Source organism: Leptinotarsa decemlineata, unplaced genomic scaffold (assembly GCF_025532065.1).
Source record: "Leptinotarsa decemlineata unplaced genomic scaffold, Ldec_3_MD MMD2_tig00004204_RagTag_RagTag, whole genome shotgun sequence".
Classification (NCBI taxonomy): domain Eukaryota; kingdom Metazoa; phylum Arthropoda; class Insecta; order Coleoptera; family Chrysomelidae; genus Leptinotarsa; species Leptinotarsa decemlineata.
This window is the reverse complement of record NW_027412603.1, coordinates 1731002-1756892: the sequence shown is the minus strand read 5'-3', so window position 1 is coordinate 1756892 and position 25891 is coordinate 1731002. Positions and strand designations below refer to the sequence as shown.

At 33.8% G+C, this 25891-nt stretch overlaps 1 protein-coding gene across 2 annotated transcripts in view; it reads left to right on the top strand.

Annotated features, from left to right (window-relative positions):
• Window positions 1-25891, top strand: part of LOC111516582 (ATP-binding cassette sub-family C member 4) — a 292552-nt gene that overhangs the window by 170862 nt on the left and 95799 nt on the right. For both annotated transcript variants that reach the window (XM_074178651.1, XM_074178652.1), the window contains one exon: window positions 15046-15511. In XM_074178651.1, coding sequence (XP_074034752.1) covers window positions 15046-15511 — 466 coding nt within the window. The remainder of the gene's footprint in view (window positions 1-15045; window positions 15512-25891) is intronic.

The window sequence follows — 25891 nt, the reverse complement described above, 5'->3', positions numbered from 1 at the left end:
TTTCATCAACATTTTCTAAATGAATATTTTCTTGTTTATTTTTCCTTTTAAAACATTTAAATTTGTTCTTATATTTGGAATATAAAATAAAATATGTAAGAAGTATTATAAATATGAATATACAAATATACATTAAAGTATAAGAAGTGCTGTCTTCTTCTAAGGCTTCTAGTCGATGTAATTGGGTTTTTTCAGCAAGGTCCTGAAGTCGGGTTAGTTCGTCGAGGTTTACTCTTTCAGGAACTTTCATAGGGTTATTCTCAGGATGTAGCTGGATAGTATCTATTTCGGGTAACTGTAGAGGGTTTCCTTGAACGGAAGTGGCGTCGTTGGAATAAACTTCGCCTCTAACAGTGAGGTTACATTTATGTGGGATATGGATCAACTGTGGTTGTCTGATATTTTCGTATCCATGCTCCTTACAATTTTTCTCAATCATGATCTTATCAATGGGGATAATAATCATGTAGGCATCGTTGACAGGTTCTATTATGTCCTGGTCTAATTGAATTTGAATCGTCTGGCATTGATGATCGGTTTTACCAATTAGTAATTTCGGTAAACAATCTTCTTTTGAAATTTGGTTGTCAACATGGTATATGCAGGTATTTTCAATTCTCGTACAGGGTTCATCTTCATAATGATGGTAAGTCGAGTTAAGAATTATATAGGGTTTTAAAGGAACGATAGCTTGGTTGAGTATTGGAATTGGGAACAAATGGAAGTAATCATAAACATTTTCAAGAAGTATCGGAAAATGAATTGCAAATATAATAATTCCATTTTTATAATTAATTTCAATTTTTAGTAATTTATTATACGACTGAATGTTTTTAAAGTTTGGTAAACTGCCTTTGTAAAGGTTTGACATTATTTTTAATAATTCTTCGATATCAGATAATGGTAATATCGTGCTATGAATAATGTTTAATTCTGCAAATAAAATTGAATCTTCAATGTTATTAAGTATTGATAATATAATTTGACAATCTATTATCATTGTATCAAGAGAATTTTGAAGTCTTAAGAATAGCGTGAACTTATTCAGATTTAAGACAATACTTTTTATTTGTTCGTCAATTAATTGTTGGTTTTTAACAATCTGCTGTAAGCTATTCGTAGTTTCATTCATAAATTTTCTTGTGATAGTTAGGTAATTTTCTAAATCATGGTGAAGCATGTTCTGATTCTTTTCCAAAGTGAAAATTGCTTTATTATATTTTTCTGCATCTTCATCATCTAAAGTACCAAAGAGCCATTTACTTGTTCTGCCTACTATATTAATAAGTGCCCTTTTCGATCGATTATTTTCTTGAGGTTTAATATTGATTAATTTCACTTTGATTGTGTCTAGCAAATAATTCAGATGATTATACATGTGGTGTAGTTGTGGGTATAAAGGGTCTTTGATCAAGATAAATTCTGCGATTGTTTTTGTATTATTATTTAAGATGTTTAGGGGAGAATCAAATTGTTTTAAGTCAATGTATTTTATAAACGTATGTTTTTGTGTAGTGGATCTTGCTTTTCCAAGGGAAAAGGGAAGGATAGGGTTATTTATCCTCGTCATTATTATGTCTTGTCCTGTCGTCGCAAGGATTCCGAGAAGTAGAAGGTATAACGTTGTCATCTGAAACAATTTGTTTCTTAATGATTTTTCTTTGTGGCTTTAACTTACTTTTATGGTATTTTGATTTAGAAGTTTCAATTTTGAAGTTACTATCTTTTTTTGGTTGAATTTCCTTATATAAGGGTGATAATTTATTTCGAGGAGTTTCTTTAAGAAAAGTATTTTTATTAATTTCAATTTCTGGGGGGTCATTTCTGTTGGAATTTACTTTAGATAGGTTCTTGGCTTTTTCATTGTTTTGTTCTACTATTTCTTTTAATATTTTCATATTTCTCGAATGTTTTTCTATATAGTTTGAGGTTATCTTTTCTAACGTTACATCATAAGGACTCTGGTGTTCTACATTACCTTTAATAATTTGAAAGGGTGTGAATTTAGTTGCGGAATGGACAGTATTATTATATCCTAGAATCGCATACAACATTTGTTTTGTTATTGGTCGATTAGGAAATTCTAATTTTAAAGTTCGTATTTCTTCAATTAGAGTAGAATGAAAACGTTCTACCGGACCATTACTGTTCGGGTTTTTTGGGGTGATGTAATGCAACATAATTTTATGGAGTTTGCAAAAATCTTCAATCAAGTTATTTTTAAATTCTGTGCCAGAATCGCAAGTTATTTTATTTGGAATACCGTAATGGGATATGAATTTTAATAAACCATCTAAGATGTCTGTCGCATTTAGTTGTATGGGGTATGCTTGTGCAAAGCGCGAAAAGCTGTCAATAATTGTTAGGAATTTTAGTCTATCAAGTGATAGAACATCAACATAAATATGTTCAAACGGGTATTCTCCAATTGGTGTTGGGTTAAATTTTATGACATTAGGGTGCCTTTCGTATTTTGATTTTTGACATGTTACGCATGTATTTACGTAGTTTGTTATGTCTTGAATCATATTAGGCCAATAGTATACTTTTGATAGAGACAGTTTTGTTTCATTTATGCCTCTATGTGTAGTTTTTGTTTCATGATGGTATTTAATTTTTTCTCGTTGTTCATTTTTCTTCAAAATGTCTTTCAATAGTATATTACTTTGAACAAGTTTAAAGGCTGAGTTTCTAAAATGTTTTTGGATTATCGGAATTATTACATTCTTTAGTTCCTCTTGAAATATTATACCATAAACAGTATTAGGTTTTAAATATTCTAAAAAGATTTTAACTATATCGTTTTCAATGTTTCTATTAGATATTACGATTTTTAAACGTGTCTTATCAAAGGGTTTAGTTATACTTACTTTTGGTGAAATTATGTCGTTACTTTGAATTAAGAATATTTGATTTTTAAATTTATTTAATGGTTGCTCTGATATTGGGATTTCTAAAACTGGGTCTTCTTGCGAAGAATGTTGTGTTTCATTTGAGTGTTTTATTTTCGGTTCTTCTTGTTGGGCTGGTACGACTATTATGTCTGAAAGTATTTCAATCTTCTTTTCCTCTGGGAGTTTTTGTTTTTCTTTAGCTGGTTGAAAATGTCCTGTGTGGTAATTTTCGGGTTGGGGTTCTTCTCTTGATTGATGTTTTTCGACTTCTTCATTGGCGAGTTCATCTATTTCTTGCACTATTTTGGCAATTTCATCAATCTCAGGGTTATCGTTTTCATCTACGCAATATTCTGCGAAATCTTCTAAACGGTCTTCTTCCGTATCGAAATTTCCTAGTAAAGAATAATTTTCTAATGGATGTAGTTCAATTCTGGATAGGGCATCAGCAACAGAATTCTTTTTTCCTTTTCTATGTATGATGTTATATTCATACTCTTCTAATCTTAGGCGCCATCTTACTAATTTTGAAGAGGGGTCTTTTAAATTGAATAACCATTGGAGTGGTTTATGATCGGTAACAATCGTAAATTTTCTACCAAAAAGGTAAGGTCTAAAGTATTTGGTAAAATTGACAATTGCCAATAATTCCTTTTCTATAGTTGAATAATTTTGTTCTGCGGGATTTAAAGTTCTTGAGGCATACGCGATGGGTTTATCTTTACCTAGAGGGCCTTGTGATAACACAGCTCCAATTGCTACGTTAGAAGCATCGGTTGTCAAGATAAAAGGTTTACTAAAATCGGGATGTTGAAGAAGAGGTTCATTAGTTAAAACTTGTTTACATTTTTCGAAGGTTTCTAGGAATTCGGCAGAATGAAGGATTTTCTCTCCTTTTTTTAGACATTGAGTTAGCGGTTTTGTTAATTGCGCGAAATCTTTAATAAATTTTCTATAATATCCTAGCAAACCGAGGAATGATTTTATATCTCTAGCAGTAGTTGGTATGGGAAAATTTTGGATTGCTTTTATTTTATTCGGATTGGGTTTTATACCGTGGGGTGTTACAATATGTCCTAAAAATTCTACATTTTGTTTTAAGAATTCCGATTTGTCTAATTGTACTTTCAATTTAGCTTCTCTTAATACTTTAAAGACTTGTTTTAGATTGGAGATGTGTTCCTGAAGGGAGGTCGAAAAAATTATTATATCGTCCATATAGACGAGACATATTTTGTTTCTTAGGTCTTTCAAAACGTAATCCATAACGCGTTGAAACGTCGCTGGAGCGTTCTTTAATCCAAACGGCATTCTGACATATTCGTAATGGCCGTGTTCTACGTTGAAGGCTGTTTTGTCAATAGAATTTTCTTCCATCTCTATTTGGTGAAATCCTGAAGTTAAATCTAGGGTAGTGAAGTAGTTACATTTCCCTAGTTTATCCAGTATGTCCTCGATATTAGGAATGGGGTATCGGTCATCAATCGTTTTTTTCGTTCAATTTCCTATAATCAACGACAATTCTCCATTTTTTCTTTCCTGAGGCGTCCGCTTTCTTCGGTACAATCCAAATAGGGCTACTCCAAGATGATGATGATGGTCGTATTATTCCGTCATTCAACATTTTTTCTATTTGTTTATTTACTTCTTCTTTATGGCAATGAGGAAACCGATAGGATTTAGTGTGTACTGGTATTTCGTCTGTCGTTTTAATTTCATGTTTTATTTTGTTTGTGAAAGAAAGTCTAGTATTCTCATCATGAAATATGTCTAAGAATTCTTTGCAAACTGTTAAAATTGCGTTTTTTTCTTCCGTGTTCATATGGTCGGTCCTAATTTTACTTGTTATATCAGTTATGGAATTATTATTATAATTTTCAGGTAAGGCTTGTTCAATATTATAAAATTCAAATTGTTCTTTATTTATTTGGTTGGATGGGAACGGTTCATTCATTGTTATAGAGATAGTTTTATTAGTTTTATTAAAAATTTCGAAAGTTGCGCGATAATTTTTGGCATAAGTTATTGTTTCAGGTACGTATAGTTTATCAATATATCCCTCTGGAATTATTATTTCTCCTTCACTGATATCGACAGGGTATTTCTTTATTAAAGTTTCATATGGTGGTATTTCGATAGTAAAAGAAGTTTCGTGAGGCTGTCTATAGTAGAAAGGGATTTGTACAATTTCATTTCTTAAGATTTGATTGCTAAAATCGATATTTAAGTCAAGATTTTTAAGTTCTTTTAAACCTAAAATTCCATCAAAAAATTCATGAAATTGGAATAAAATATATTCCGTTTCATAGTTGCTTTGAAATTCTTCAAAAGCTGGGATAATAGCTTTATATTGAATTTCTTTTTCACCTAATGAAGTTTTTAACTGAGAGGGTTCTCTAAATATTCTGTCTGGATAATATTTTTCTACAATAGATGGTCTTAACATGGAAGTATGACATCCGGTATCAATTAGTAGTTTAATAGGGGGATTTTGGATTTGTATATAAGGTAATCCATTTATAGAGCCTGAATAAAGTTCTATTATACCGTCTTGTTTATCGGAGGCGGTTTGTAAAAATTTTCGTCTTCGTATTCAGTGTTTGAGTCAGTTATTTCAGTCGTTTCTTGGGGAGTAAAGTAATATTCATTTAATTCATCAGTTAATTGATATTGATCTGGAGGGTGTTGGTCTTCAATTGGGTATTGGTCTTCGACAGGGTATTGGTTAATGGGGTAACCTAGTGTCATGTCGTATTCATTGTCATCATTATGGTTGTAAAGTTCTTCACTTATAAAGGTTTGTCTTGGGGGTTGCCTAAAAGATCGGTTATTTGCTGGGTGGTAAGGCATATTTGATCTACTAACCGTAGGATTTCTAGAAGTAGTCGACATTGGTTGAATGATTCTAGTATCAGGTTTATTTGTTGGTTTAAACACATTTTGGGGTGGTCCAAACACTTGTTTATTCGTTAAAAATTTATGTTGAACTTGTTTAGGTTGGATATTTATGGGTTGGCTTGGAAATTGTGGTTTTTGGTTAAATTGTTGATAATTATTAAAAGGTCTATTTGGCATTTGACTAGTAGAAGGTGTAGGATTTCTAAAGTTAGTTTGTTGAAAATTTTGTAAGGGTGAATAATTTTGTACAGGGAAATTACTATAATTTGGTTTTATTTGTTTTGGTGGGTGTTGTTTTTGAACGTTAGTGCTTGAGCGGTTCTGAAAAACCATATTTTGTGTTTGTCTAAAATTTTCATCTTCCAAAACTAAATTCATTGCTTCTTCAAGGCTATCTGGTTTTTGAACAATTACTTTATCTTGTAATCTAATAGTTAAATTTCTCATAAATACTTTCAAAGACTGTGATTGATATTGACGAATATATATCGCTTTAGTCTGTGGGTCTACAGCGGCAATAGAATTAATTTTAAAGATTAATTTACTTCTCAGTACTTGTATTCTTTTCGCAAAATCGAGGGGGTGTTCGTTTCTATTAGGGACAAGTGTAAAAAGTTGTTGTTCAAGGTTATCTAAATTTTGTCTATCACCAAATGTATTTCTCAATTCATTTCTTATTAAAATCCATGTGTTTAATTCCGTTCTTGCACCAATCAATAATTGTGCTCTATCTCTGAGTTTACCAATAATAATACTCAAGATACACTGATTTAGTGTATCGTCAGCGCTATAATATTTATTATGAAATTTGTCAATTGCATTTATAAAAATTTCGAGGGTGTCTGGAGATCCATCATACAAAGGTATGGTGTCAGAATAAATTTTAAATAAAGTATAATTAATTTCGGTGGACATATTTGAAACGGATAGAGAGACAAGCGACTGTACTAAATCTTCAATTTCAGGTTCGGTCATGTATTATTGTCGCGATCTTATCGGAAAAGATTGCTCAGCGAATCTATTCAAGATAAAAGTTTGCTTTCTTCATTTATTCAGAAAAGAATCACGGTAATAATATTGCGAAGTTTATCACAAGAATATTTCTGAAGCGTCGTTGTGTGTGTGTGAAATTAATACTCTCTTTATATCAGCGTGTGATATAAATAGATTATTTTCTGTCTATTAAGCATATGATATAAGTAGCAGCAAGTTATTCTTTAGCTTCTTTGTTTTACTATTTAGTGAACACTATGCATTTATTGTTTGCTATGAGTGAGGAAAGAGAAAAATGATTTGAATGTATGAAATTTTGATTCGGCGTTTTTCACTTAATTGCTTCAATTTAAATCAGTATTTAAATTGTCTTTCTTAATCTACGTGACTTCTATAGTCCTGTCACCAATTTCAATTGCTATAAGAGAAAATGATGTCTGTTTTCGTTTTTTGATTATAATAATCACTTTTCCGAAACTTCCACAAATATTTACGATAAAGATTTAAGGAAATTTTGGAATCAGGTAGGAAAACTCGACTTACCTCGATGGTGTGTCAGTATTCTTTCCTGGAGGACTGTAGTAGCTGAGTCTGACGATCCGGTCCTTTTTGTGGGTGGTTGGTGGACGAAGCTGGTTTTTTGTAGTGGACAAACAGTTGGTACTGAAGAAAATTCAGGATCGATTTTCTTCCACTATCCTACCGACTGCGCCAATTATAGTTTCGGGCCACGGGAACCACTTTTTAAAAGGACTTTATTTAGATTTACAGACTTTATTGTACAGAAGTTACTCTGACAATCGTACTAACAGAACTGACTCTTCTTTCAAGATGGCTAGCTTTTATAAGTTTATTATAACTTAGTCAGCATTTGATGAATAAGCATAAAGGAGGGTTTTATATACATAACTTGTACTTCATACAAGAACATTCAAGTTTGTTTGGCTACAGACACTTGAAGCGTTGTCCATTTTACCTTTCCATTCAATTTTTTTGTCTCTTTTCGTAATGGAAAACTCATGTTATAATAGTATAAGAAAGTGCTGTCAAAGAGCCAAGTTAGTTTTCCTCTCTAGTAAACTTATAGGATCTATTCCAGATTTTGGCCTCTTTTCTAAGATAGAGTTTATATTGTTTATGAAATAATGATTAATCTCGTCTGGTGTTTTATTTTCGGGGCTGTGTGCTATTTTATTTTTCCTACCAGTCTCAGTATTTATAATATGCCATGCCGTCTTGCTATAATTATCAGTATTTCTTAATAATTGTTGATAATGCTCTTGTTTTGCTTTTTCCAATATATCTAAATACCTTTTTTTGTGTTCTTTATATAGAATTTTATTTTGTTCTGTAGAATTTTGCTTTTGTACTTCATACAAGAACATTAAAGTTTGTTTGGCTGCAGACACTTGAGGCGTTGTCCATTTTACCTTTCCATTCAATTTTTTTGTCTCTTTTCGTAATGGAAAACTCATGTTATAATAGTATAAGAAAGTGCTGTCAAAGAGCTTGTATTTTTCTTTAGCATCCCTTGTTTGGTATAGCTCTGCCCAACTTTCTTTTTCCATAAGATCAGTAAATGTGTTGATATTTTTTGTATTATATTTTCTCGTTAATTTTCTGTTTGCCGTATTCAATTTACACTTCTGTGTATGAGCTATTAACCCTATCGGATGATCGGATAGTCCTACAATTACAGAAGAAGCCTTAACCTCTTCAAAGTTGCTAAAAATATTATCTAAACAGTTTCCCTTGATATCAGTTTTTTCATTTATCAGTTGTTGTAAACCAAAAGTCTCGAATAGCTGAGTTACCCTTTGAGTCTGTATGTCATTTTTGTTGTTGAAGTGTACATTGAAATCTCCTACTAGATATGTATAGGTGTTGGTATTAAAATTTTGCGTGTACTCTAGAATACCTTCTATTTTTTCTAAAAATAGGTCTATGTTCTTTGGATCCGGTGATCTGTATACATTTATTATTATGGTTTTTATTCCTTTCACATAACAAGCAGATGCTTCACATACCTGTTCGCATGTATACTTTACCACTTCAGTCAATTCTGTAGCACTGATATCTTTGTGAACATATATTTTTATTAACGTTATCATTATTATTTCTGCTTTGATAATTATTCATTTCAAATAATGGTGGACGAGCGGGTTTGATGTCGTCGAGTGAAACTACATTTTTATCAAGACTCGTTGCTCCGATCGACTTTCCACACGAGTACTTTTATTCATAAAATTGTCCAAGTAACCTTAATTTGTTAAAAAATATTGAAAAATATCTGTCATTTCAAAGTTTTGGGGTGTGGACCATCGGGGGTAGTCCGTTCCTGACTTTGTAGCAAAACAACTGACTCCTGCATGAAAGCTCATCGACGCAATTCATTTGTTTAGTCAATTACCAAAATTTGGATGATTTTGAATATTCACTTGAAGAGTTATCAAAGAAAAACATTTTTCATTTTGTAATTTCGAGGGCCCGTAACTTGGTTACGAAGACTTTTAGGAAAAAAAGTTATATGAAGTACTGGTGATATTTTGACCCCATCTATACATTCCCGAGAGGAAAAGAGGAAGTCCAGGGACACCCTGTATAATTCTGAATTGAGTAGCAAAGGCTTACGCCTTTTTCCAAAATATTTTGATTCATTATATTCATTCTGTCAGAAATTTGAACTTCCGGACAACATATCCCACCTCCAGACAGTTACTTGTGGTGTTCCACAAGGATCGGTTCTAGGTCCAATTATCTTCTTGTTATATATTAACGACTCAACCCACATTAATATAATAGCAGAAATAACCCAATTCGCTGATGGCATTGCAAGAATGAAAAGGAACTGCATGATTTGATCAGCATGGATATCATGGAAATGAAAGACTGTTGTGATACTAATCTCTTGTCATTTCATATCTCAAAAACTAGCATCACCACCCTCTAGTGCTCCATACTAGATATCTATCTGGGTAGTCAATTAATAGACAACAAAATGTCAGCAAAATATCTGGGATTACAAATTGATAAACATTTGGATTTTGAAGGTCACATAAATAACTTATGTGAAAATAATTCATCAGGATGATTTGCAGTCAGAGTATCAGCAAATGAATTGGGCAAAAAATGTGTACTTTGCTCTCATCGAATCCCATCTGAGATACGGTATCTTTTTTTGGGGAACGTGTTGCCAATACATGTTTGAGAAGTCTTCCATATATAATGGAAAAAAAAAAGTTCATCCATTTGCCAATTGAGATCAAAGGCATAACATGTACCACTAAATTCAGAAAGTCTGTAAAAAAGCTTCTGATTTCAAAGGCCTTCCATTCTTTAGACGAATTCTATTCAGACAAAAAATCAAATTATATAAACAATTAAATTTGTACTCACTGGTATTCAAACTATGTGACTTTTTCAACTTTTTGTTTGATGTTTACATTCAACTCTGAACTGTATGGTTGAAAATGTTTACGAAGTTGATACTTACTTTTATTTTCTATGCATTCACTTTTATATTTTTATGTTTCATAGTTTTCATATTCTTATACTTACATTTATATTTGACATGAGAATATTCATTTCTATTATCATTCATTTCAATATGTAGCATATATAATATTACTTTCTGACTACTTTTTCATCCCAAAATTCTGAAATCACCAAATGTTTGAAGATCACTTCTAATTTGTATAACTTATATTCTTTAAAATAATAACACTTTGACAATGATATTTTATCTTCTACAATATCTTTTGAGTTGTTTGTCTTATATTTCTTAGAACACTTACACTTTGTCAATGAGATTTCATTTTCGACAATAGAGTACACTTCGATTTGATTTTGATTTGAATAACCGCTTTTTACTATGTGTTGTAGTGTATTGTACATTCGTAATGAATTTCAGAATGTCCTCAATGAGCTTTTATACAGGGTGTCCTGGACTTCCTCTTTTCCTCTCGGGAATGTATAGATGGGGTCAAAATATCACCAGTAATTCATATAACTTTTTTTCCTAAAATCCTTCGTTACCAAGTAACGGGCCCTCGAAGTTACAAAATGAAAAATGTTTTTCTTCGATAACTTTTCAAGTGAATATTCAAAATCATCCAAATTTTGGTAATTGACTAAACAAATGAATTCCTTCGATGAGCTTTCATGCAGGAGTCAGTTGTTTTGATACAAAGTCAGGAACGGACTACCCTCGATGATCCACACCCCAAAACTTTGAAATGACAGATATTTTTCAATATTTTTCAACAAAATAAGGTTACTTGGACAATTTTATGAATAAAAGTACTCGTGTGGAAAGTTGATCGGAGCAACGAGTCTTGATAAAAATGTAATTTCACTCGACGACATCAAACCCGCTCGTCCACCATTATTTGAAATGAATAATTATCAAAGCAGAAATAATAATGATAACGTTAATTCAACAACATTTATCCTGAGATGTCTACCATTATTTGAAAATATTAGTTTTTAAGGAAAATGGAAATGATAGGTAAAATGTTCATAACGAATTTTTATAATGCAAACACGTTTAACTAACGAAACTCAAGAGCCTCAAGAGCAAACAGAAATGAAAAATCCGCTACAGAAACTGCTCGATATGACCACCTTCTCTCTCTATACATTTTCTTAGTCTGCGAAGACACCCTCTCTGTACTTGAAATAGCATTCCAGGGTCGTTTCGTATGGCTTCACAATGTAATGTTATTCTATTCAACAATGCATCTCTTGTGTGAATAGGTGTAGCGTAAACAAGGCTTTTTAGATGCCCCCACAGAAAGAAATCCAATGGATTTAAATCCGGAGACCGCGATGGCCATGAATATGGCCCACCTCTACCAATCCATATATTGTGGAAAATATGGTTCAGATGGTCACGCACAATCAAACTAAAATGAGGAGGAGCGCCATCATGCATAAACCACATATCTCTTCGGGTTTGCAATGGAACATGTTACAAAAGTCCATTCAAATCGTTCTGAATGAACTCCAAATAACGTTCTCCATTCAATCGGTCCTGTATAACGAATGGTCCTATAAGATGGTTTCCTATGATACCAGCCCAAACATTCACGTTGAATTTCCGTTGGTGTTTGGTTTGCAATATCCCATGGGGATTTTCTTCGGCCCATATATGGAGATTATGAGAGTTGATAACTCCATCTCTACTGAAACCTGCTTCATCAGTGAATAAAACTCGATTAATAAAAGTCATATCCTCTCTTTGCCTATCCATGAACCAATTGGCATATTCCAGTCGTGCTGGAAAATCTTGAGGTGTCATAGCATGTACCTTCTGGATGTGAAATGGGTGGAGCAGTTGTTCCCTAATTATTCTATGAATAGTGGACTTGGATGTATGGAACTGTTCTGATAGATTTCTGATGCTCATTGAAGGATCATCAGCGACGGCTTCCAAAATATTTTCCTCCAATACAACGGTACGTACAGTCCTAGGAGCGCCCTCACCACCTCGTTTTGGCAAAACTGTACCTACAATAATATCGAAATAAAACAACGTGCTCAAATTAATTATCAATTATTACATACCTGTCTCCCTCAAGCTGCGATCGACACGCTCGAATGTTTCTCTTGACGGTACCGTTCGATTGGGAAAATGCTCGGAATACAGACGACGAGCTTCTGCAGCATTACAAAATGCTCGTCCATAAAATACATGCATATCTGCATATTCATTGAATGTAAACTGTTCGGCCATATCAAAAAAATTCAAAATATCCTATAGAATATTGACAATACAATGATAGTCATATGACAACGCACCACTCAACAAAACAAAATCGCATTCCAGTTTCTCATTTTTTATCAAAACTTTCTAAAAAGTTTTTTGTCAACATCTGTGAAAGAAATATTATTCCCTGGATATTTTTCACCTGATCATGTGCAGCCGTTTTTGTAGTTCATTCGTTTGCTTTTTATTAGTATAGTAAATATTTTATCCGATGTGCGTTTTTTCAGCTGAATTTAGATTCAAGTTAAAGAATTTCTCCCATAAAATTATAATTATCAGTGAAACTCCTCAACAGTTTATCTGTGAAGAAGAATTTGAAACATTCGAATGTTGAGTTTCATGAGATTCAGATAACTGATCAACACATACAACACATTCAACATTATGTACATACAAAATATGGAATGAATTCGATATTTCATAGTAGAGTAGCTTGTTAGTTTAAAAACACCACGAATCTACAGAACTTAATATTTCTTTTGAAAAAATATCTGCTATCACAATTGTGACTTAAACTTCCATATAGGTACTGTACTTTTTGTTTACGACTTCATTTCAGCATACTTTGTATTATTCCTGTTATAAATGTTGTTGAATTAACGTTATCATTATTATTTCTGCTTTGATAATTATTCATTTCAAATAATGGTGGACGAGCGGGTTTGATGTCGTCGAGTAGAACTACATTTTTATCAAGACTCGTTGCTCCGATCGACTTTCCACACGAGTACTTTTATTCATAAAATTGTCCAAGTAACCTTATTTTGTTGAAAAATATTGAAAAATATCTGTCATTTCAAAGTTTTGGGGTGTGGACCATCGGGGGTAGTCCGTTCCTGACTTTGTAGCAAAACAACTGACTCCTGCATGAAAGCTCATCGACGGAATTCATTTGTTTAGTCAATTACCAAAATTTGGATGATTTTGAATTTTCACTTGAAAAGTTATCAAAGAAAAACATTTTTCATTTTGTAACTTCGAGGGCCCGTAACTTGGTTACGAAGACTTTTAGGAAAAAAAGTTATATGAATTACTGGTGATATTTTGACCCCATCTATACATTCTCGAGAGGAAAAGAGGAAGTCTAGGGACACCCTGTATTTCGCTCGAAATATACTCTAATCCATTTTATGGTTCATTATCATAGAGAAATCGTTGAAATAGGACGTAATCATTGAATGGCAAAATGCATAGAAATATGTAACTTGAAGAATAGTCTACGGATGGTTCACACATTCGATGACATACTTTTTGATTTCCAAGTTTTCTAAAAGTTTTCTCCCCTTTCTGTTTTTGAGTCATATGGTAAGTAAGCCTGAACATCTTTCCTTTTGAAGATGTCATCTATGGTTCGATGCTTCGATAGAAAACTAAAACCTTGCCTATCGAAGATAAAAAGGATCCCCACTCGAAGGCCTGTACTGTACTTTTACTACAAGGAACATACTTGTTATAATCAAGCTTGCCATTTGAAATGAATTGAGTCGTTTAATGCACCAATTTCGACTTCTGAAGGTTGCCGTTCTGGAGAGCGACAGCTGGCTAACGCAAAACAAATTTCAAACAGATACATAAACAGACAGATTCGTGTTACTACCTTGCCGATATAAAGTTTTAAGTTTTTTATCAACCGATAGGTGGCGTCTCCGTACGGGAAGTTTATGCTTACTTCTGCTCAAGCATGTACATCAAGGGCAGTTGAATTCAACAATGCATATTACAAATTCACAAATATAACATACTGAAATTCACGAAATTGAATGTAAGGACTGCGATGTAAAGTATAATGGACAGATAAAAAGATCTATTAAAGTATGGAACACTTAGCATACTTGAATAATGGAAGACCTGAAAAATCAGCAGTCGCCCATCATATTTTGCAACAAAACCATTCCACAGACTTCAGTTCATTAAGATTAGTTAGACAAGGTAACAACAACAGGCAACTAGATGCCTATGAGAGTGTAGAAATAAGTGAACATAATGATATTATGAATAACGATGACGGACCAATACCAAATAGCATACTATATAGCTTGTTAAAATAATATTATTAGATTTAATGACTATTACATTAGATTTACTGACTATTACATAAGGACACATTGTAAAAATGAATTTAGGACAAGTAGATAGGCAATATTGTGAAATTAACTTTTATATAGCTTGAAAATGGTGTTTTATTTATAACTTTTAAATATTAGATTCAAATAACTATCACATAGGGACATATTGTAAAATTATTAGATAGGGCAAATTGTAAACTCAATTTAAGACACCAAAGGTGTGGTATACCTGTAGGGTATACCTGTATGGTACACATGTATAGACAAATAGGGTTAGCCTTGCAAGTTTCTCTAGTTTATGTTTCCTCTTGAAGATGATCACTTGGTGATCGAAACACGTGTCGAGGTGTTGAAAATAACGATTTGATGTTGGGAAAAAACTCCAGTAATATTCATTACATACTAAAAAGATTTTTTTTATTTTCAGGACTGATCAAGAACAAATAAGGCATTCGGAATATGCTCATGTTGTCGTTTCAACTACAGAAAATACTGTTATAGACCATCTGCGAAATGAAAGTCATCCATTACATGCATACAAATACCAAGTGGACAATAATGGCACGGAATGGAGCGATCCTTTTGGGGTGATGTTCGAATTTTTTGAAGAACATAACATCGTTCATAAACTGCTAAAAACGGATTATGCTATGTACTTTTATGGAATTTTAATCGTATTTGCCGTAGTTTTGACTCTTGGTCGTTCCATGATTTTCTTCAAATTGTGCATGCTATCCTCCACACATCTACACTCGAATATGTTTCACTCTCTCTTGAAGGCGCCTATGAGATTCTTTGATACTAATCCTTCGGGAAGGATATTGAACCGATTTTCGAAAGATATGGGAGCCATTGATGAGACTCTACCTAGAGTATTGATGGATTCAGTACAGGTGAATTATTGATGATATATTTTCATATGGAATTGTTTAAAATAGTTTTAGTACCTACCAGCTACCTCACGAACAATTTCAAAAGTCCTCTTGAATCTTGCATGAATATTCAAAGTCATATCAGATATCTGAATGCATCAAACATAAAGACCGAAATCTGGGCAACTTACAAGTCACACTCAAGTGTCTTGCATTCATTGTAGAACTCACCAACCGACTGACAATACAAGACTTTTAATATCAATACATCATAATTTGTATACCTCCTTAACAACCTTTCTCAATTGAGAACGTGATGTGATTATATCGAACACCAAATATCTAAGAGGGCTGAAGTACACATGTGAAAAAAAGGTGATTGGTTCTGATGATTAATTCTAGTGAGTGTGAATATTGGACAATGAACATCAAGGTTATTATTTGAGTATCCTGTAAGCAGGTCAAATAAAAACGAAACAGGAACTGCTCCAATAATTCAGGAAATGCGAACACTCGTTTCAATTATCACAACACAACAAAATTTTTGTTTCGGTGTTGAAATTAGATGATTTTAATGTATTTCCACGTGTTAAAACCGAAAGTGACCATAAAAATTATATATTAGCTCTTGTTTTCAAGATATAGTATCATTATATTATATATATATATGTATATTAAGTTTTCAACAAATGAAATATTTCATCACCAACACCAATGGCTTTTGCAGTACCTAAGGTTTGGCGTGAGGTCTAGTGATCCGCACAGAATTAGTCAAGCAGAGTTGAGTGACCTTATAAGAGATCTTCGCTTGTCTAAGGAAAAGGCTGAGCTGTTAGGGTCAAGACTACAACAGTGGAAACTTCTAAAACATGATGTGAAAATATCTCAGTACAGACAGCGTCAAAAAGATTTGCTTCCTTTTTTGAGAAAAAAGAAAACCTCGTAGTTTGTTCTGATGTTAATGGTTTGATGGACTGCTTGAATTTGGATCACACTTCATCTGAATGGAGACTGTTTATAGACTCTTCAAAACTAAGCTTGAAAGCTGTACTTCTGCATAATGGAAATCAGCTACCCTCCATTCCTATAGGTCATGCAGTTCACATGAAGGAAACGTATATAAATATGAAAACACTTCTCCAATCAATCAAATATGAACAACACAAGTGGCACATCTGTGGTGATCTGAAAGTCATTGCTATACTCCTAGGAATGCAATTAGGGTTCACCAAGTACTGTTGTTTTTTGTGTCTGTGGGACAATCGGGATAGAAAATCTCACTATAAAAAAATGAACTGGCCTACACGAGACCTAAACCCTAATGAGAAAAATGTAGTTCACGAGCCTCTTGTAGATCTTAAGGATGTTCTCCTTTCCTCATTACATATTAAGTTGGGACTAATGAAACACTTTGTGAAGGCCATGGACCAGGAAGGACAAGCTCTTAAGTACTTGAGAGCAAAGTTTCCCATGTTGAGTGATGCTAAAGTCAAGGAAGGCATCTTTATTGGGCCTCAAATCCGTGGAATCGTAAATGATCCTGCTTTTGACATGATTTTAACAGGAAATGAAAAGAGCCTGGGAAGCCTTTAAGGCGGTTGTACATGGGTTTTTAGGTAACAAAAGAGATGATAACTTCACAGCATTGGTTAAAGATCTTCTTCAAGCTTACCACCAACTTGGATGCAACATGTCCTTAAAAATTCATTTTCTTCACTCTTATCTTAATTTCTTCCCACAAAACTGTGGAGCTGTGAGTGACGAACATGGAGAAAGATTCCATCAAGACATTGCCTTAATGGAACAGATATATCAGGGCCGTTGGAATGAAGCAATGCTTGCAGACTACTGCTGGTCTGTGTGTAGGGATGCTCCAGAAGTGTTTTATAAAAGACAAGCTAAACGACAGCGATCTTACAATGAATCGGATGGACTTAATTGAAATTTGGAGGTACAAACTTCTTTTATTTGTCAAAACACTGATAATAATGTTTTTTTTATTAATTTTGTACTTAAAATATTCTAAAAGAAACATAACAATATTGTTTTATGTACTTTCACTTTTCACGTATAGTATAACTACTCTTTAAGATTGAGTACTGTGTATCTCAAAAACCAGAGCTAATAAAAATTTTTCATTGTTATTTTCGTTTTTATCACCCCAAAATTAGTAGAAATTGACTAATTTAGTGGAGGAAACATTCAAAAAATATTTTTTTGTTGTGTTGTTAATAATTATTAAAGGAAAATACTCCCTTTTGGTATTTTTGATTACGTCTCCTCCATCCTTAGATTTTTGAATGTCGTGATGGGTTGAATTAGATATCGCTTCATAACTTTTCACATTGAACATTTTCAGAGTCAGTCGACAATACTCATCAACAATTTGAATGAATTTCTTTCGAAAATACATGTTGTAATCTATAGATTCTTTTGACACAAAAAACCCAAGAGTCGACAAATCCGCTGACTGTATATTATTCATTATTGCCTCTTCTTCTGATACAGTAGTTTGAAAAATGTTGGTTCAAATACTGATGGGTATATTTATACGAATGAACGCCATTCTGTTGCAAAGTCAAATGATTTTCATTATTGTTTTTTTTTCAAATCAACATTTTTCACGGTAATTGATTGCGGTTCTGATAGTCAATAAAGTCGTATCTACATTTCTTATGATTTCTAATAAAGCTTATTTTTGTGGGGTGGATAATTTTTTTCAAGTCACAATTGAAGCAATGTGGGTATTATAGGGTGGGTATTATAGGCAAATATCTCGATGTAATATCATCATAAACTAGTTTATTTTTTTATCGGAGATGAAAAATGTTGCAAACAATAATACTCGAACATATTCAAGATTTTTTTTCAAAAAATAGAAATACAATCTTCTTGATTACTCTGGCAAATTGAATTTCTTTCACCATCACCAGATTTTTTGTCTCCTGATTATTGGAAAAAAATTAATTATTACACTTCATTGTATCATTTTCACTATAAAGGGTTTTACAAAAACCGCGACACGTGTTCGGTTGTACAACATCTTCTTAAGCATATACTGGAAGTTACTTCTAAATTACAACCATTTTATACTGTAACCTAGTAGTAGATTACAGACGGTTCTGGACCTCCCCCACCACTATGACGTATTAATTGATTTTTTAATCGTTTAGTAACATCAAGGCGATCTGACCTTGAAGGGTCTGGTGCATGGCTCGTTCAGATTTTTTTTCATATGAGATTTTGTATGTGTGTGTGACATAGTGACGTAATTACATTTGATTGGTGTGTGTGTGTGTGTGTGTGAGAATGCACGGTACAGGGTTTCATCATGTGCTTGTCTATGTACAAACATACGTCTGCACATACTTCGAAGATCCTTCAAGTTAGTAGTGGTGTGACGTCACAGCAGCAACCGTTCAACGGTAAGAGAGCTAGATATTCACTCCACAACGTGTGGCTGAGTAATGCGTATTCATCGGTGTGTCCTCACCTCTCTCGTGAAGTGAAGGCTGCGACGTAACGCATCGCTCTAGCCTCGCTATCGATGGTAACACGTAGGCGGCCGAGGACTGTGCCAACATCTGCCCTCTCCAAGAGCGCAACGACCACTGTCTGTTCGTATCGACATTTGTTATCGCATCCAGTTGGGAGGTGGGCTTGGCTGTGACGTCAGGCATCTCTAGTGGGTAGCAAAGTAGGGTGAACTGACGAGAGTTGAATAACGTGTATTTGTATAGATACTATTGTAGAATTTCGTGAAGTAATAATCTGAAAATTATCAATTTGAGCTGTTCCAAGGTATGGTTAGGGCGAATTGGATAAATATAACAATTGACAGAAATTCTCCCAATTATAGCAGACTTTGACCGCATATTTTCGCTTTGAAACCTCATTGAACTATTGAGGCCCGTGTCGGACTGCAAAGTTGAGAGTTATAAAATAATTGAAGATAAGTAATGAGAAAAGTTCATTGCATGTATTCAAATGATTCAACATGGAACAAACTAATAAAGCACAAGTGATGAGAAATGAGAGTTCAGAGAGTGAATTCTTGTTGCTTGTAACTATCCAATGGAATTTAAGATATGAATCTTGTGCAATGTTATATTCATGATGACGAATAAAAGAACAGTTATTATTTAGGTCTATTTTATGTACGGAAAACACTGAAGAGAGTGAAATTGAATTACAGAATACATATTCGGAAGAGAAATAAATATATTAGGATTTGGAAAAATCTTGAGGTTTGGTTATAATTTAAAAATTTTCGAAAGAGACGACTGCTTTGATGAGCCGATTTTCTATAGTTTGTGCCTGTATTTCTTGGTCCCGTATGACAAAAACTTGTCGATTTTGATATTGCACGTATCTTTTGGCAAAATCTGATGGTGAAATTTGGTTAAACTTCGAAACTGAATACTAGGATTTTCTCGAGGGTCGAGTTTTCATGTATGCCGATGACACAACATTGAGACGTCCCCAGATCTTAATGAAATTGAAAATAAAACGAAACAAGTAATCAATGAATTCGAATGTTGATGTAAAAACAATCTTTTAATAAATAATGAAAATGAAACAACATTCATCTAGTTTTCAAGTAAGTATCAGCGCCCTCTTCAAATAAATCTAGGTTTCGAAACAACAGAATATACAAAATTCCTAGAAACACAGCTTGAAAATGGATTGTCTTTCAATAATCACATCGAATACTTGTGCACTTCTTTGAGAAACGTATTTTGCCTTCCTAACAATGAAATTAAATTTTTTGAGACATACTCTCTTGGATATATACTATGATCTAGTGTATTCTGAGCTTAATATAAATATTAGATCAGAAATAAATAGAATCTTTATAAGGAAAAAACGCTTCATCAGAATAATTTTTGATCTCAAATACAGAGAATCTTGTAAGAAAACATTCCAAGATGACAAAAATTTCACAATATCATGCATTTATCTTTACAAAATATTAAGCTACATTCATGTACATTCCAATTTGCTAACAAGAAATGAGGAAATGCACTGTCATTAAACAAGACAGAGAAACGACTTCCATCAGGAAAAAATAAACCATAACGAGTACAAAGGTTCGCCACTTCATGCCGAGGCAAAATGTATTAATTTATTATCACACAGCATCAGAAATGAAACAAATTTTCTCAAATTCAAGAAAAAGTCAAAGACTTTTTGGTAACAAGTTGTATTTACTTCCTGATAGAGTATGAAAATAATATTTTTGTGTGACATGTGCTGTTATTGATATCAGTTCTATAAGATAATTTTTTTTTAATAAAATTTGACGTGTCATATATACATTCATGTATCAAAAATGATGACTGAAATTTGACTTTGACTTCTCCGCCAATGTCATGCTAGACGGAGATATGTAGACATGTAGTGTCAACACTTGACATTTTACAGGAGAACCGACTGATATTTCTCACACATATGCATGCCCCACATGAACTTCCGCATGCTTAAAAATAATGTAATAATTTAAAATGTCACACTACGTTATTCTTTTTGAAACATAATTTATAAAAAATCTGAAGCCATATAGTAGATGATATTGATGTGAATTCAATTGAAAAGCAGGTTTGTTCTCATTTTGGTCTGTTTCTCCCCTACCATGTCAAGATCTGACAGAGCAGTTTGGTTTGAGCTTGAAACTGAACGTGAGTTTATTCACTGCTTAGGTTATGCTAGACGGAGATTTGCGGAGTTTCCAAAAGAGATGCGTAGGGTCATGTCATTTTGCAGTAGAATAGATTGTTATTCCTCACATATGCATATGCTCGCCTAACAAGAACTTTCACGTATTGCAATACAATCTAATCATTTGAAATACAACACTATATTGCAATATCTGACGTTGAAGTGTTGTTTGACTGTGAAAATGAATACAAAGTTCATTCTTTGCGAACATCATGCTAAACGGGGTTTGGAAGTTCTCCAAAACAATGCATACAGTCACAAAACAACATTTTACAGCGAAAAAAACATATTTTTCACACCTAAATATATTCTTGACATGAACTTTTACATGTCGCAATACACATGTTTCAAGTTGAAAAGTATTACTATCTTGTACTTAAAACCCAATATTATCCAAGATTCAAGCCAATATACCATATGACGTAAGCGTGTATTCAACTGAAAAAGAGGTATACCCACATTTCAATTCGAAAACTGATTCCTTCCCTCCACCATTTCATGATCTGACCTTGAAGTTTAGTTTGATCTTCAAATTGACAACGTGGTCATTTTCTGTCGATGTCCTGCTATACTGGTTTATGAGTCCTCAAATAATACATAATGCACACATTTTTTGTACATACACACGCATGCTTCACACCATGCATGCTTATGTTGTAGTATTTTTCTCGAGAGAATTTATCTGGTTGAAGCTGCGATAATTCTGCAACCGTGTTGGGAATCACACGTTGAAAAGTAAGACCTCGTTAGTCCTTAGCTCGAACAAGTTTTTCAACTTCTGAGAGTTGTCGTTCGTATGGGAGCGACAGCTGATTAACGGAAAAACTGATCTTAAACAGAAACAGAACAGTGTCCATCAGAAGTGCAATACTAGGAGTTTGATACAAACCAGCATTCTATTAAAATACATGAGTTGGATTCGACCTAATATCGATACTTAGGATCAGTGTGGGCTAAAGAAGGCGAAAACAAGTATCTCAAAGAATTTTTCACTTCAATTTATTCAATATGAAGTTTTTGCATATTGGTTTCACTATTCTTTTAATCAGTATAACATTTACTTGCTGCATGATAACGATACAGTAATGCAACTTTTTCGCTATCGAATTGGGTACTGTAATAGCGCGATGAAAATTTTTGTCAACATTTTTACTGTTATTCGTGTGAATATAGTGTTTCAGACTGATATATCATCATAGAAATTCATTTTTCTGATATACTATAATTCCATAAGACATGTGTCTCAATAGCAGATTTTATTCATATTCATATTTGGTCACATTACTTCTAACGTATAGTTTTCCCCGCTAGGTAGTGCTGTTTCTAATTTACTGTTCGAGAAATATTTTTTGGCGCTCCATTTCGGACAATCAGTTATTGTTGAACCTGCTTCTGCAATTTTGAAAAATGTTTGCTGATGTGATGAAATATATCGTATCTATCATGAGCCTCATGAAAGATGAATACAAGGAGAAAACAGTGAAGGATGAACTTGAAGAGTGTTATAAGGCTTCTAAACGAATGAAAAAAGATCTGAAAAATACTACTACGATGAGTGGGAAACAAAATCTACTAGCATTCTTGGTCAATATTACAACACCACGTAATCAGATGAAATTTGAGATGAAGAAAGGAGCCGGCCTGATTAGCCGGAAAGAGACAGCCCCTAATCGAGTACATTGGGATGATTCAGAATCGGCTTTCAATTCGCGTATCCGAACTGAAATGATTAGTAATCTCAAAGATAAGAACCCTACCTCATTTTTGATCGACTGTAAGACCCTTTTTTGAGACGAATTCAAAATGTATTGAAAAAGAATGCATTTTTGAAGGTCAATATGACATTCGGTGGAGAATTTGAGGTTGTCAAAGGCGATCGAATCTTTAACAAATATAAGTATTTCTCAATATCTAACGCATCCATCCATAGTCAAACTGATATGAATATGTGGTTTGAGAAACATATTATGGAGCCAATCATGATAAAGTTCGAAGAGTTTCAGGAACGTGACAGAGGTTAGACGTTGAAACCAGTAGTGAATTTGGGGGTTACCGTAAACAAGTTTGTGCCGCAGGGAAGTTCATCATACATTGAACTGCCTTCTCAAATCAAACGAAAAATCATGATAATGCCTGCTTCGCTTGGGCCATTGTTTCGGCGTCGTATCCAGTTCCCCATAGACAACATTCAGATCACATCCTATCTTATCCTGACTATTCAAAAGTTCTGAAGTTGTGAGGTATTCACTTCCCGATAAAAATCATTCAGATAAATGGTTTCGAAGAGCAGAATTATCTCTCAGTCAATGTTTACACGTTGAAACTTTTTAAATCCAAGTATACTGTAATACCGCTAAGATTGAGCATAGCAAAAAATAAAAGCAAACATGTGAATCTACTCATGATTCAAAACATTTATTACGATGAAATATGTGAGGATTCAATAAATGTCTATGATGTTACGTCACCAACCAGAAAACACTTTGTTTGGATAAAAGATCTATCAAGTTTGGTGAGTAATCAACTCGACAACCAAAATGATAAAAAATATTTTTGCCATAGGGGTTTTCACTGTTTTTTCATGCAAGCTATGTTAGATAAACACCTTGAAGACTGCTCGAAGACAAAGGAATGCCTACCAAAATTACTTATGGAGGTAAAACATATTTTGAGGTTCAAAAATTTCAAAAATAAAATTACATCGTCATATATGCCGAGTGTATTGTGCACAAGATGGCAATAAATATCAACGACACATTCCGGCATCTATTGGATATTATGTGAAACGCTCTTATGATGATACACTATCATTTTATCGATCATTTCATGGTGAAAATTGTATGAAATGGTTTGCCGACGAGATAGGTCAGTTTACTGAAGATGTTGCAACTGTGTTACAGTGTCCATTTGATGTAGTTATATAAGCCAGCCAGGAAACATTTTTTCAGGCAGCAACTCATTGTTATATATGTGACAAACCATTCGATATATCAGACAAAATAGTATGCGATCATAATCGTCCAATACCTAAAAATACACACCATCACACAATGAGTGCATTATAAACTATCAAGATGATCAAACAATTCCCATCGTGTTTCATAACTTATCAGGGTATGATACACATTTTGTTATAGAAAATATTGCATTGGATCTCAATGGAAGTGTCGCCGTTTAGCCGTTTGGCTGTTTGGCCGATAACAAAGGTGAAGTATATCTCCTTCACTAAGAATATTACTGGTGGCAAGATCCACTTCAGATTTTTCAACTCATTCAGATTCATGAGTTTTTCGCTGGATACGTTAGTTTCATATCTATCAGATTTTCCAAATCTCATATCACAGTTCTCCAACCTCTCGAATGATGAAGAGTAGATTTTGACAAAAAAAGGTGTAATGCCGTATGACTATATCGATTCTTTCAAAATATTCAATGAAGATTGTTTACCCCCCATCGAAACCTTTTACAACAAATTGGAGGAAAAACCGTGTCCTAGGAGATCTTACTTACAAACCAAGCTAATATGGGCTACTTTTAATATAAACACATTGGGAAAATATACGGATCTGTATTTGGAGACGGATGTTATGCTTATGGCTATGTCTTCAAGCAGTTCCGCTCAAGTTGTCATATAACTTACGGTTTGGATCCTGCCCATTATTTCACTCTGCCTGGCTATACATGGGATGCTATGTTATTCAAAACGAAACAGCAACTTGAACTTCTCACCGATGTAGATCAGTTGATGTTTTTCGAAAAGGGAACAAGAGGTGGACTGAGTCAAGTTTGCTCCAAGCGAAGAGTCACAGCTAATAACAAATACATGGGTGCCAATTATGATAAAGCCAAAGCGGACTCATACCTAATGTATTCTGATGTTGATGATCAATATGGTTGGGCAATGTATCAATATCTACCATACGGCTGGTTTGAGTGGATGGACACCAACATTGACATCACAACTGTGCCTGATGATGCCTCGGAAGGTTATATACTAGAAGTTGATATGGAGTATCCAAACAACCTTCACGATATGCATAAGGATTTACCGTTCTGCCCCGATCATGTGGATCCTGCTTTCCTGCTGTGTACTGCTATCTTCAAAACTCAATTTTTGTCCCATATATATATAAATATTTGTTTCAGGGAAAACTATGGGAAATCTGAGAAAGCACTCTGATGTTCGCCTTGTCACGAGTTGGGATGAGCGATATGGTGCCGAAACCAGAATCTCCAATCCTCGGTTCAAGACTTTGACTTTCTTCGATGAAAATTTGACTTCCATTGAATTGGAAAAATTCAAAATATCCTTCAACAAACCTATATATGTTGGAATGGTAGTACTGGATTTGGCAAAGTGGACCACATATAATTTCCATTATGAGTACATGGCTCCAAGGTATAGGAAACATTTTTGCGCAGTTTATACTGACACGGACAGTTTGATTCATGAAATTATAATTCTGGCCACTCGTTTGTCCACTCGACTTTACGTTCATTATAGACCCGAAATCGGTCTGTTAACTCTACCCTCGCCGTGGCAGAGATGTGAACTCGCTTCTTTACTATAGCTTGTTCTTCAATTACAGTTTGTGGTTCAGCACAACACCACTGATGACAGTTATGAAGGGTCGAAACAGGGCTGTCTGGTATTGAATCATAAATGCTTTATGGTTGGGCTTC